Source organism: Mauremys reevesii, linkage group 13 (assembly GCF_016161935.1).
Source record: "Mauremys reevesii isolate NIE-2019 linkage group 13, ASM1616193v1, whole genome shotgun sequence".
NCBI lineage: Eukaryota > Metazoa > Chordata > Testudines > Geoemydidae > Mauremys > Mauremys reevesii.
This window is the reverse complement of record NC_052635.1, coordinates 9688516-9703021: the sequence shown is the minus strand read 5'-3', so window position 1 is coordinate 9703021 and position 14506 is coordinate 9688516. Positions and strand designations below refer to the sequence as shown.

The window sequence follows — 14506 nt, the reverse complement described above, 5'->3', positions numbered from 1 at the left end:
GCCAATTTACACGTGTGTTAACGTTCCACTCCTTGCTAATGGCAATGGTGAGTGATGGGCACAAGTGACACTTTTATTGAGAGATATTAATGAGGGGAATCTGGGCCATTCCCTCTGTAGCTCTAATCCTGACCATTGTCTTTCTCCTTCCTTCTGCAGCCATCACACAATGAACTGAGAAAGAAAATGTCCAATCGAACCACCCTGACCAAGTTCCTTCTCCTGGGATTCTCTGATGTTCGGGAGTTGCAGATTTTGCACTTTATGGTGTTTCTAGTGATTTACCTGTCAGCCCTGATGGGGAATCTTCTCATCATCACAGCCGTAGCCCTTGATCCCCATCTTCACACCCCCATGTACTTCTTCCTGGTGAATCTGTCCATCCTAGACCTTGGCTCCATCTTCACCATCATCCCCAAGTCCATGGCCAATTCCCTCATGAACACCAGGGTGATAAATGCTGTTCATCGTTGACACTCACATCATGAGATATTGCAGCGTGGAATCAGTGGCACTCCCTCTCTCACTGTAATCCCCACCACTATCTTAGTGCTTCTCTCCACAGCCATCATACAATGAAATGAGAAAGAAAATGTCCAACCGAACCACCCTGACCGAGTTCCTTCTCCTGGGATTCTCTGACACTCAGGAGCTGCAGATTTTGCACTTTGTGGTATTTCTAGTGATTTATCTGGTAGGCCTGATGGGGAATCTTCTCATCATCACAGTCGTAGCCCTTGACCACCATCTTCACACCCCCATGTACTTCTTCCTGATGAATCTGTCCATTATAGACCTCGGCTCCATCTCTGTCACCATCCCTAAATCCATGATCAATTCCCTCATGAACACCAGGTTGATTTCTTATACTGGATGTGTTGCCCAAGTCTTTCTCTTCGTAGTATTCATTGCAGCTGATTTTGCCTTACTCACTATCATGGCGTATGACCGATACGTCGCCATCTGCCAACCACTGCACTATGAGAGAGTGATGAATGGGAGATCTTGTGTCCAAATGGCAGCCAGTGCCTGGATTACTTGTATTGTCTACTCTGCACTGCACACCGGGAACACCTTCAAGTTACCCTTCTGCCAGTCCAATGTCATCAACCAGTTCTTCTGTGAAATCCCCCAGCTACTCAAGATCACCTGCTCTGATTCGTACCTCAGTGAAGTTGGGCTTCTTGCCTTTAGTGTGTTTTTAGGTTTAAACTGTTTTGTTTTTATTATTGTGTCTTATGTTCACATCTTCAAAGCAGTGCTGAGAATCCGCTCTGAGCAGGGCCGGCGTAAAGCCTTCTCCACCTGCCTTCCTCACCTCATTGTGGTCTGTTTGTCACTTTGCACTGGCTCCTTTGAGTACATGAAACCCTCCTCCAGCTCAGCATCAGGTCTGGATCTCATGGTGGCTGTTCTCTATTCTGTGGTACCTCCAGTGATGAATCCAATCATCTACAGCATGAGGAACAAGGAGATCAAAGCTGCATTAAAGAAACTGATTGTGTGGAGATAATTCACCAACAAATAAAATGTCCGTCATTGATCTTTGACTGTGATTTCATTCTGGGCTTCTTTATAGTAATAACCAATTGATGACAAAGTTGTTCCCTTGAGAAAATAAGGTGCAATCTGTTTATGATGTCATAAAATCTGCACTAACTCCATGGAAGTCAAATTAGTAAATTTAGGATTACACCATGTAAATAATATCAGAATCTATATGTCTATCCATAAATCTACATAGACGTGTATCTATTTGTCTTAGGGATTTATACTCCAACCATCACCATACGATCTGAGCATGCTGCACAGAATATCTATAGCTATTGCTAAATCACTAGTGGACTTTGTGATGTCTCTTCCTCTTTTTTGGGGATAAAAATTGTGCTTGGGTTTGAGAGGTTTGGCTTTTGTGTTTGATTGATTGCTTCTTTTTCATGTTGCTGATTCATTGGTTGACTTTGTTTCTTTGTTCCAAGTGGTTTTTGGGGTAGGAATTTCCAGGGTGGAACATGTTGGATGAAATGGGGTGAGTGTGATAAATGAGAGGGTGAGAGGTATGGGCACAAGTGACACTTGTTGGGTGTCCCTTTTGTGGACACCCAACCAGCCAGTTAGCTATAGAATCGCTCTTGGTAGATGTTCTCGACTTGTTTTACCTGTAAAGGGTTAAAAAGTCTGACTAAATGCATAGGTAAAGGGAAGTGATTGGGCACCTGACCAAAAGAGCCAATGGGAGGGGTTAGAACTTTTTAAAATTGGGAAAAAAATCTTTCCCGTTGTCTGTTTGTTCTTGTTCTCTGGAGATAGGAGACACATAGCAGCACTGTTATAAGATGCTTTAAGCCAGGTATGGAAAATCATCAGATCATACCTAGAACTACTTATTTGAATCCCATATATGTAAGTAAATCAGGGAATGTCTAGGAAGATGTGATTAGGATTATTTCTTTTATTTCTTATTGGCTTGTGGACTCCTCTGTGCTAACCCCAAATGCTTTTGTTTTACTTGTAACCTTTAAGCTGAACCTCAAGAGAGCTATCTTGATGCTTAATTGTTTTTTTTTTAAGATCTAGCAAAAAGCCTAAATTCCAGATGTATTTTTTTCTTTTTGTTTTTAATAAAATTAACCCTTTTTTAAGAACAGCATTGGGTTTTTTGTGCCCTAAAAGGGTTGTGCATATGTTGTTTAATAAGTTGGTGGCAATGGCTGATTTCCTTTGTTTTTGTTCTCAGCTCTTCCCCAGAGGGGGGGTTAAAGGGCTTAATGGTACCCACAGGAAGGAATTCCCAAGTGCTCCTTCCTGGTTTCTCAAAACGTGTGTGTGTGTGGGGGGGGGGGGTTGCACTTGTGTGGTGGCAGCATCTACCCATCCAAGGTCAGAGAAAAGTTTAATGCCAACCTGGAGTGGCCAGTATTAATTTTTAGAATCCTTGCAGGCCCCCACCTTCTGCACTTGAAGTGACAGAGTGGGGAATCAGCCTTGACAGGGGATATCAGTTCATTTTGTCACTTATTCAAGGTGTCAATGTCATAATCTCTTTAAAGGGGGTTTCTGAGAGACATGAAGTTTTTCTTTCCCAAATGATAAAGAATTGAAAAAAAGTTTTTTTTCAGGTGTCTGAATATCTGAGTTTCTCTTCAAATGATTATTTTAATGCTAATGGGATTTTCTTGTCTTATTTATGATGTGGTAGGGCATATAGAGCCTTATATAATTATATGTGGTATTATTTATTTTTTTTTTTAAATAATTACCTGCTATGGTGGAAAGTTATTTTGGAAGAGAAAGCTATTGCATTGTTTCAAAAAGACAAACTGAGTTTGAGTAATAAACCCAACTTTTTATCCCGCCAAACTACTGCAGTGATGGATCTAGAACTGCTCATATTTTCTTTTATGTTATGCTTTGTTCCTATAGTGATAAATAAATCATACTTGGTATGGTGAAGTCTGGCTAGTCACTCAACTTACTATGGGTCACAACTCCTGTGAGAAGACCTGCAGGTACCAAACATGGTTGGAGAACTCATTTGTTCGTGCACAAGTTGCTATATCCTGGGACCCAATTGGAGGGTGGGAGAATCACACGATTCCACTCTAAGAGAGAGACAGGCACAAAGCTGAGACCTGAGGGTTTGCACTAAGAGACCAGACCAAGGAGAAGAGGTTCAGCTAACCTTATATTCATAACAACTGAGATATAGCCATTTGCTTCAAAGGTGGATTTGGCCAATGGTCTCTCATCCACACAAGGATCCAAATGTATCTAGATCACAGAAGTTGGCTGTTGTCATTATTATTATTATTATTATTATTATTATTAACCATGTTTGTGCATGGTTGTGTATACTACATACAATAGATAAAAGAAGAGCATGTAGATAGATAGATAGATAGCTCATGAATAATCAATGCCAATTTATTTTGCCTCTTTTTCTGTCTATGACTCTTGATTTCCAAATCATGATTTCCCTGAGAGTACTTATTATTCATTGTTATTTCTGTGAATATTTCTTACTCCATAGCTTTTTAACAAGAACTTCATCATCTGCATTGTCTGTGAGCTTTGAGCCATTTTGATTAGCTATATTTTAATGGGCTCTGATTCTTTTGCCTTATTGGATACATTGGATTATTATAATGGGAGTTTTCTTAAAAACAAAGGTACAGCTCCTCATATGGTCTAAATCGTCATTGCTCCTTGTCCAAACACTCCGTGATTATGAATTAAATCTCAGTTCCTTTTAATATTCTGAACTGAGGCACTGATCTGGAAAAAACAAATAAGCCAGAAGTCCCATTGAAGTTTTACAGCTGATTTTATGCTTAAGTGATTCCCCATCAGACACACACACACACTTTGAATTAGGGAGGAAGGATGTGATTTTCAGCTGGACCTACAGCAATTAGTCATTCAACTCTTATTGACTTTCAGTGAGAGTTGAGTGCCCAAATCCCTTGGGCCCCTTTTGTAAAAATCCTATCCTAGTTGGTTCAAGTTTACCGTTACCATGTATTTGACTAGGAGGGTGGTGAAGCACTGGAATGAGTTACCTAGGGAGGTGGTAGAATCAGGAGCGGCTCTAGGAATCCCACCGCCCCAAGCAGGGTGGCGCGCCGCAGGGCATGCTGCTGGTCGCCGGTCCCGCGGCTCCGGGGGACCTCTGGCAGACATGCCTGTGGAGGTTCTGCTGGTCCCGCGGCTCCGGTGGAGCATCCGCTGGCATGCCTGTGGGAGGTCCACCCGAGCCGCGGGAACAGCGAACCCTCCGCAGTCATGCCTGCGGGAGGTCCACTGGTCCCGCGCCTCCGGTCGACCTCCCGCAGGCATGACTGCGGAAGGTCCGCCGGAGCCGGCTGCCGCCCTGCCGGCAAAATGCCGCCCCGAGCGCGCGCTTGGCGCGCTGGGGTCTGGAGCCGGCCCTGGGTAGAATCTCCATCCTTTGCATCTTTTAAGGCCTGGCTTGACAAAGCCCTGGCTGGGATGATTTAGTTGAGGATGGTCCTGCTTTGAGCAGGGGGTTGGACTAGATGACCTCTTGAGGTCTCTTCCAACCCATATCTTCTATGATTATCTGATAACCCACCACAATATTTGATTGGCAACAATTGCCCATTTTGATGGATTCATTGTCTCCATGGAAAGAACATGAAGTGACCGGCACTGGGAGATAGAACTACCTTCGCCCGCTTCTGAGGTGGTCCCTTCAGATCAGGGATGGTCCCTGGTCTCTGCTGAGGCTATTCACATGGGTTTGACTGGTTCCAATTTGGATGGTTGGTATGTCTGTTGAGTGCTCATGACATGTCCAAGGAGTTGAAGCACAACACCAATAATTTTACTTGTATTTCTAATTCTTCCTTTTTATTCCCCATACCTCTTGCATTAAGAAACATACATCTAAGACCCTGTCTCACCACACAGTTTTGTCAACAAAAGTCAGGTTTCACTGACAAAACAGTGGAGGTGTACATACTACAATTATCCTTCGGCTGACTGCTTTGCTGACAAAATAAAACCACCTCAACAAGAGGTGTAGAGCTTTTGGCGGTAAAAGTTATATTGACAAAGTGTCATTATAGACACCGTGCTTGGATATGTTACTGTTAATGGCCTCCAGGATGTGTCTCACAATGCCCATCTTGAGCGTTCCGGTTAGCAGTTTGAACTCTGCTTCCCTGCACCCAGGTAAACAGACATCTGCCCATCCCCCTTTAAAGGCCAGGGAATTTTTTAACCTCCAAGTCCTGTTTTCTCAGTGGATAAATTCATGGTGGCTAAGTCCATACATGGCTATTAGCCAGGATGGGTAAGAATGGTGTCCCTAGCCTCTGTTCGTCAGAGGATGGAGATGGATGGCAGGAGAGAGATCACTTGATCATTGCCTGTTAGGTTCACTCCCTCAGGGGCACCTGGCATTGGCCACTGTCGGTAGACAGATACTGGGCTAGATGGACCTTTGGTCTGACCCGGTATGGCCTTTCTTATGTTCTTATGTTCTTAAGTGTGGAGAGCTCACATCACATCTTCCCAGCTGACCATGGTGGCTCCGCGCAGCAAACGATCTCTTGCTTGGAGCTCACCTGAGTTGTTGGATCTGCTGGAACTGTTGGCTGAGGAGGCTGTCCAGTCCCAGCTCCATTCCAGCTGTAGGAACTTCAGTACCTACAGTTATATTTTTTGTGGCTTGTTGGAGAAGGGTTACAAACAGGACATGCAGCAGAGCTGAGCTAAGATATACATACCATAAGGCAAGGGAGGCACACCGTTGCTCTGGTGCTGCACCAAAGAGCTGCCGCTTCTACAAGGATCTGGACTGTATCCTCAGCAACAACGTCACCTCCACTGCCAAGAGCTCTCTGGATACTTTGGTGGGACTGGTGGCGACAGACAGGGGACTCGACCCCGAGGACAAAGCTGTGGATGAGGAGGTCGAGTTGGAGGATGGTGCAGAGCACATGTCAGTGTCATCTAGTGGCGCGGTGAGTCAGGAGCTCTTTTTCATTGTGGAGAGGTCTAGCCAGTCCTAGAAGCCTATCGCTGGCGTGCATGATGCAGGCAAGGAGTAAGGGATCTTTTTGAGTTGATGCTGCTTGGTGATATGAGGTAGAGCTGTCCTTTGCTCTGTATATTGTAGAAGTGGGCGAAGGGATAGACATTTATAAGGCTAGCTTTGTTTGCATGTATTCCACATTTCCTTGTGAAGCTAAGCCATGCAGTAAAACAGTGTGTTAATGCGCACCGAGATTTCATAAGAATCCTCTGGAGAGATCTCTAGGAAACTTTTCTGGAGGTACTCGTCAATCCTCTGCTGAAGGTTCCTTGGCAGAGCTGCTCTGTTCCTTCCCCCACTGCAGGAAACTTACTGAGTGAGGGAAGCAACCTAGTGACAGAGGATGTGGAAAAAGCTAATGTTCTCAATGTTTTTTTTGCCTCTGTCTCCAGCTCCCAGACTGCTGCAATGGGCAGCACAGCATGGGGAGGAAGTGACCAACCCTCTGTGGAGAAAGAAGTCGTTCATGACTATTTAGAAAAGCTGGACAAGCACAAGTCCATGGGGCCGGATGCATTGCATCCGAGGGTACTAAAGGAGTTGGCGGATGTGATTGCAGAGCCATTGACCATTATCTTTGAAAACTCATGGCAACTGGGGGAGGTCCCGGATGACTGGAAAAACGCTAATGTAGTGCCCATCTTTAAAAAAGGGAAGAAGGAGGATCTGGGGAACTACAGGCCAGTCAGCCTTACCTCAGTCCCTGGAAAAGTCATGGAGCAGGTCCACAAGGAAACAATTCTGAAGCACTTAGAGGACAGGAAAGTGATCAGGAACAGTCAATATGGATTCACCAAGGGCAAGTTATGCCTGACTATGCTAATTGCCTTCTATGAGGAGATAATTGGCTCTGTAGATGAGGAGAAAGCAGTGGACATGTTATTCCTTGACTTTAGCAAAGCTTTTGATACGGTCTCCCACAGTATTCTTGCCGCCATGATAAAGAAGTATGGGCTGGATGAATGGACTATAAGGTGGATAGAAAACTGGCTAGATTGTCGGGCTCAGCTGATAGCGATCAATGGCTCCATGTCTAGTTGGCAGCCGGTTTCAAGTGGAGTGCCCCAAGGGTCGATCCTGGGGCCTGTTTTGTTCAATATCTTCATTAATGATCTGGAGGATGGCATGGACTGCACCATCAGCAAGTTTGCAGATGCCACTAAACTGGGAGGAGTGGTAGATATGCTGGAGGGTAGGGATAGGATACAGAGGGACCTAGACAAATTAGAGGATTGGGCCAAAATAAATCTGATGACGTTCAACAAGGGGAAGTGCAGAGTTCTGTGCTTAGGATGGAAGAATCCCATGCACTGCTACAGACTAGGGACCGAATGGCTAGGCAGCAGTTATGCAGAAAAGTACCTAGGGGTCAGTGGATGGGAAACTGGATATGAGTCGACAGTGTGCCCTTGTTGCCAAGAAGGCTAACGGCATTTTGGGCTGTATAAGTAGGGGCAATGCAAGCAGATCAAGGGGCGTGATCATTCCCTCTATTTGATATTGGTGAGGCCTCATCTGGAGTACTGTGTCCAGTTTTGGACCCCACACTATACGAAGGATGTGGAAAAATTGGAAAGAGTCCAGCAGAGGACAACAAAAATGATTAGGGGTTGGAACACATGATTTATGATGAGAGGCTGAGGGAACTGGGATTGTTTAGTCTGCAGAAGAGAAGAATGAGGGGGGATTTGATAGCTGCTTTCAACTACCTGAAAGGGGGTTCCAAAGAGGTTTGATCTAGACTGTTCTCAGGGGTAGCAGATGACAGAAGAAGGCGTAATGGTCTCCAGTTGCAGTGGGGGAGGTTTAGGTTGGATATTAGGAAAAACTTTTTCACTAGGAGGGTGGTGAAGCACTAGAATGGGTTACCTAGGGAGGTCGTGGAATCTCCTTCCTTAGAGGTTTTTAAGGTCAGGCTTGACAAAGCCCTGTCTGGAATAATTTAGTTGGGAATTGGTCCTGCTTTGAGAAGGGGGTTGGACTGAATTATCTTCTGAGGTCTCTTCCAAACTGGATATTTAATGATTCTGTGATTCTATGCACCCTCAGCAGTACCCAGTGTATTAAGTGGAGGCAAGGTATGAGGCCCTGAGATTTAAACCTTTGTATCAGAGGCCCGGTATGAGGCCTAAGGCCTGAACTAACATAATGGTCAAGACTTTGCTAACATCAAGCAAAGTTAAGCTATGAGCCAGAGGCAGGTCCTGTTCACAGAAACTGGCAAGGAAAGGGCTGATGTTGCATAAACATATACCTACAATGTATTGGTTACTAGAGATATAAACGTATGGTACCAGAACACTCTGATACTTGCACCACATTCCACACTGATAACAGGGAACAGGCTGACCCATCCTAAAGTCAGGGTCAAAAGGGTAATATGATGGATAGAGTTGTTTTGTTCGAAGCAACATGTACAAGGTGAGAGGCGTCACCTTATTGCATAGAGGGGTTGTACCTTGCTACATAGAAGGGTTGCACCTCAATACGTCAGGAGTGATGTGTAACTTGTTTGTACCTGTGTATAAGAATGCATCCCTGGGGCGGTATCTTTGTCTGGCCTAGGGGGCAGTGGGAAGTCCCGCCACTGACTGAGCTGGTCCATTGTCAGGGAGCACATATGTACTAGTTAGCAGAACCTTGGATATCTAATCTGGGGAGCTAGAGACTGTGTTTCTCTTCAACAATAAACCTGGTCCGGGTGCCTTCATACCTCATCACAGTCTTTGGTTATTGGGGGTTCTCTCGGGGTCTGCTGTGCCAGTGATCTGCAGAGCTGGGGCAGCACACAGAGGGAACACACACATGCAGCAGACTGATATCAACATTGAACAGAGCAGAGCACCACACCAGTGGCCATCTGATGACACCCAGAAGTCACCTACTAGAGGATAGGCCCAACAAGGAAAACAACAGAACACCACTGGCCATCACATACAATCCCCAGCTAACACCTCTCCAGCTCATCATCATCGATCTACAACCTATCCTGGAAAACGATCCCCCACTCTCATGGGCCTTGGGAGGCAGGCCAGTCCTCCCTTACAAACAGCCCCCCCGACCTGAAGCAAATACTCTCCAGCAACTACATACCACGCCACAGAAACACTAACCCAGGAACCAATCCTGTAACAAACCCTGTTGCTTTCGCTGTCCCCGTATCTACTCTAGGACCATCATAGGACCCAACCACACCATCAGGGGCTCATTCACCTGCATATCTACTAACGTGATCTATGCCATCATGTGCCAGCAATGCCCATCTGCCATGTACATTGGCCAAACTGGACAGTCTCTACGTAAAAGGATAAATGGACACAAATCAGACATCAGGAATGGTAACATACAAAAGCCAGTAGGAGAACACTTCAATCTTCCTGGACACTCAATAACAGATTTTAAAATAGCCATTCTTCAACAAAATAACTTCAAAAACAGATTTCAAGGAGAGACTGTTGAGCTACAATTCTTTTGCAAACTTAACACCATCGATTTGGGCTTGAATAGGGGCTGGGAGTGGCTGGCTCACGTACAAAAGCAATTTTCCCTCTCTTGGTATTGACACCTCCTCATCAATTATTGGGAGTGGAAAAGATCCACCCTGACTAAATTGGCCTTCATCATTGTTTCTCCACTTGTCAGGTAACTCCCTTCTCTTCATGTGCCAATATATATTTATGCCTGTATCTGTAATTTTCACTCCATGCATCTGAAGAAGTGGATTTTTTTACCCACGAAAGCTTATGCTCAAATAAATCTGTTAGTCTTTAAGGTGCCACTGGACTCCTCATTGTTTTTGTGAAATATAAATAAAGACAATAATTAACCCTGCAGTCTTTAAGTGGCATGAATTTAGCACTAGACAATTGACCCATGACCAAAATTCCTTCCATGTTTTAACATAACTAATACAAGCAATGATCATTTCCTGGGTATTAATTATTATTAACCAGCACTGGCACCATATTCAGATATAAAATAGAATGAGCTAATTTCTTTTCTCAGTTATAGCAGTGTAAACTCTTGAGTTACTCCATAGATATTCCACAGATCCTCTATTGATATTACACATTCATGATATAGTTACTCCATAGAAGGTATGGTGTAAACCAATACACTCCATAGAGTGGCTGCATTTAACCACAGGCTCCTTTCACAGCTACTGTAGACTTACTCATGCAAGTTACTACATAGATGCTACAGATTTACTAATTACTCAACAGATTGTACAGGGATTTCAATATATACTACAGACATATTCCATAGATACTACAGATTTACTATAAAGTTATTTAACAGATTCAAGTTGCTCAATAGATACTACAGCATAACTACAGAGTTTCTCCAGTGTATCTAAAAGCAAAATGGAGCCCTGCACATAGAAAATTATTCACAGTTTGATACTACTTTATTCTGGCTTCCATTTACTTCCCACAACAATGGCAGTATCTGATCATCAGTCTCTTCATGGCACTGATGATCTCCTTGTTCCTGAGTGTGTAGATCATGGGGTTCAGTAGTGGGAAGACCACGGTGTGGAACAGGGACACCACCTTGTCCAGGGGGAAGCTGCGGAAGGGGCGGGCATAGATGTAGAGGGCGGGGACAAACATGATAAAGACCACGATGATGTGAGTGACACAGGTGGAGGCTGCTTTGTTCTTCCCGCAGAGGGACTGAATCCTGAGCTTGACTAGCAGGACAGTGTAGGAGATGAGGAGGAGGACAAAGCACACCAAGGTGACCAGGCCGCTGTTGGAAAACATCAGCATCTCCACCACGTAGGTGTCGGTGCAGGCCAGCTTGATCACCTGAGGCACATCGCAGAAGAAGTTGTCCAGCTTGTTGGGGCCGCAGAAGGGCAACCTGATGGTCAAAGCCACCTGGACTATGGAGTGCATGAAGCCCCCCACCCAGGCAGCCCCAACCAGGGCACAGCAGACCCCCCTGCTCACAATGCTGGCATAGTGCAAAGGTTTACAGATGGCCACATAACGATCATAGGCCATAATAATCAGCAGGAAGATCTCAGCTGCTCCCAGGAAGTGGATGAAGAAGAGCTGGGCCATGCAGCCCCCGTAGGAGATGGTCTTGCGGTGGGAGAAGAAATCAGCTAACATCTTTGGGGGAGTAACAGAGCAGTAGCAAATGTCTAGGAAGGCCAGGTTGGCCAGAAGGAAGTACATGGGGGAGCCCAGGCAGGGGTCACTCCGGATGGTGAGGATGATGAGGACATTGCCTGGGAGGATGACTATGTAGAAAAGCAGGAAAAGGAAGAAGAGGAAGAGCTGGACCCTGTAGGCCTCGGATAGCCCCAGCAGCATGAATTCCGTCACCCATGTGAGGTTCCCATGCTCCATCCCATCAGTGTGGATCCCTGTAGCACACACAGGATGGAGAGAGAGGAGGAGATTATAGTGGCCACCGTGAACGAGCATTTCCACATACAATAGCACAGGGCGCCGAGCCGAGACATGTCGGCCAGGCACAGAGGAGCCTCATTATGAGGATGGGAGGAGAATGGAGCCTCCATTGAGGTAACTTACACACTGAGGGTTAGACTCTGCATGCAGGTGCATGGCTGCAGGTTCTGCTGATTTCCTCATATGCAGATCTGCAATATAGACGGCCGCACTTAGCTGAATGGAGTGCTGACAATTCACACCAGCGATGAATCTGACTCATTGACTCCAATGGTGCTACTGTCAGTTGATGCCAGCTGGGGATCTGGCACTGAGCATATAAATAGACTTATGGAGTTGGTGGTAGAACATCTATACTCATGGTAGCATTCAGATTTTTACTTAAAACATGTAGTTTTGCACTGTGTGAAGAATATAGTGTAATCTCCCCAAATTCACAGCATGTAATCGACGAATAAAGACTGAATTTCAGATTCTCTCATTTTCTAGTCCAGATTGTAAATCAAGTGATTACAAATTGGCCCCTTCTAAAATTTGAAATGTAGAAGGTGTGTGGATTTGGGGGGGGGCACCCCCCAGCAAATTTTTTACTGATTTTTTATATTAGCAAAATCAGTCACCTTTGGTGATTTCATTGTAGGCAACTTTTGACGTTTCATAATCTGTCACTTTTAAGACTGGTTGAAAATTAGCCATCAAATCTCTCTCTCTCTCTTTTTTTCTAGAGAGAATTTGGTTTCTGATTTTTTTTTTAATGTGGGAAGGGTTTTCTTTCCAATTTTTTTTTAAATTAAGTTAGAAAACTGGAAATCAAAAATATTTCAAGCTTCTGATATTTTTGTCGGTGGTTCTTTTTATCAGTTTTTGGCCATTTTTTGGTTTGTTAGTGGCTGATTGTGTTTGATTTTTTTTAAAGGTTTAATTGGCCAAAAAGAAAAAAATATATTTTGTTTCTTGACAAAAACCTCAAGCTTTCACCCCCGCCCCGCCAAAAAACAAACAAAAACCAACAAACAAAAAACAAAGAATCTAACAAAATAACAGGAAAAAGTCTGACCAGCTCTAGTCATTTAAAATATATATTCACAATTATATAGAATAACATTCTGTGCTAAAAGAAATTTCTTTATGTTTTAAAGCCAAGCACTTAAAATTTCAGGATAGCAATAGCTCTTTTTTTCCCCCACAGTGTCACACTTGGAGCTCATGTTCAGCTGATTATCCACCATGACCTCCCCCCCAATTTTTTTTCTAAGTCATTGCTTCCCAGGATAAAGGCCCCCATCCTGTGAGTATGGTGTACATTCTTTGTTCCTAGATATGTGCATTTACATTTAGCTGTATTAAAATGTGTATTGTTTGCTTTTGCCCAGTTTACCAATCAACCAAGGGCCAAAACATAGGGCCAAAAACTGATCCCTGTGGGACTCATAGGCGTAGTTTGACTTCCAATGGGACCATGCTGGGGGTGGGGGATTCCATGTATGCCCAAGGCTTGCAGTTGGGGGGGGCAATGCTCCCCCCTCATTCTCCAAACTACACTCATGGTGTAGAATCACACCCGCTCAATAATGATTCCCTATTTGAATACAGTTTGGGTATAGCTACACTGCAATTGGGATATCTGATTGCAATTTAGACATACCTTTTGAGACCTAGACAGTTTTAAAATAATTTAATTTGTCATGTTGATTTTCATCTTTCTAATTTCTTAATAAAAATATGGTATGGTTCCTTCTGTCCTGTCCTCTCTGCATTAGAAAGGCAAGGTGGGTGAGCTGATAACTTGTATTGGACTAACTTCTGTTGCTCAAAGAGACAAGCTTTCAAGCTACACAGAGCTCCTCTTCAGGCCCTTGGACTAATACAACTATAACAATACTGCAAACAATTCTTAGGCATTGATATTATGATACAGTGTAATTACGTGATCATAAACTATATTTTCCTGCTTTATTCAGTGCACAGGATGGAGAGGAGTATAAATCCCTCTGCTCAGAGCTCTTGTTCCCAGTGTTTAAAATCAATGAAATTCCTCTTCTCTCTCAGCTGTTCAGCCAGGCCCCAGTGGTGCCTGGTGATTGTCTAGGACACAGAAGAAAAACCCAGATGTTGAGCTGCTCAGAAAATGGGATTTCCATCCCGTGGAAAATTCCAAAATGTTGACAATAGCTTCCATCATGAATTGGGATGAAAAGTGAAAAGGAAAAGCTCAGAAAGGTTTCAATTCAGAAAGGTCAAAACAAAACATTTCAACATTTCCCATCACAATACAATGTTGAAATGTTAAAGTAATAGTGCAGATTTGTTGAAGTATATGTGCATGTATTTAAGAGAGTATCAATGGAAATCGAGAGATTTCATTTGGAATCAACTGCTGGCTGAAAATGTGGATTCAAAATGAAACATGCCATTTCAAAGTATCATTTAGTACATTTGTTGTTTTAATTTTCATGACAGAAAATCAAAAATGGAATTGAAATCAGCAATGTTAACAATTTCTAGAAAGAAAGAAAGAAAGAAA

General features: G+C 43.9%; 1 protein-coding gene and 1 pseudogene across 1 annotated transcript; one reads left to right on the top strand and one right to left on the bottom strand.

Annotated features, from left to right (window-relative positions):
• The first annotated feature begins 592 nt into the window (after window positions 1-592).
• Window positions 593-1528, top strand: LOC120379944 (annotated as a pseudogene).
• Window positions 1529-10983: 9455 nt separating this feature from the next.
• Window positions 10984-11919, bottom strand: LOC120380618 (olfactory receptor 4N5-like). Its single transcript, XM_039498490.1, has one exon. The coding sequence runs from the start codon at window positions 11917-11919 to the stop codon at window positions 10984-10986; it is 936 nt and encodes a 311-aa protein (XP_039354424.1).
• Between the last annotated feature and the right edge of the window lie 2587 nt (window positions 11920-14506).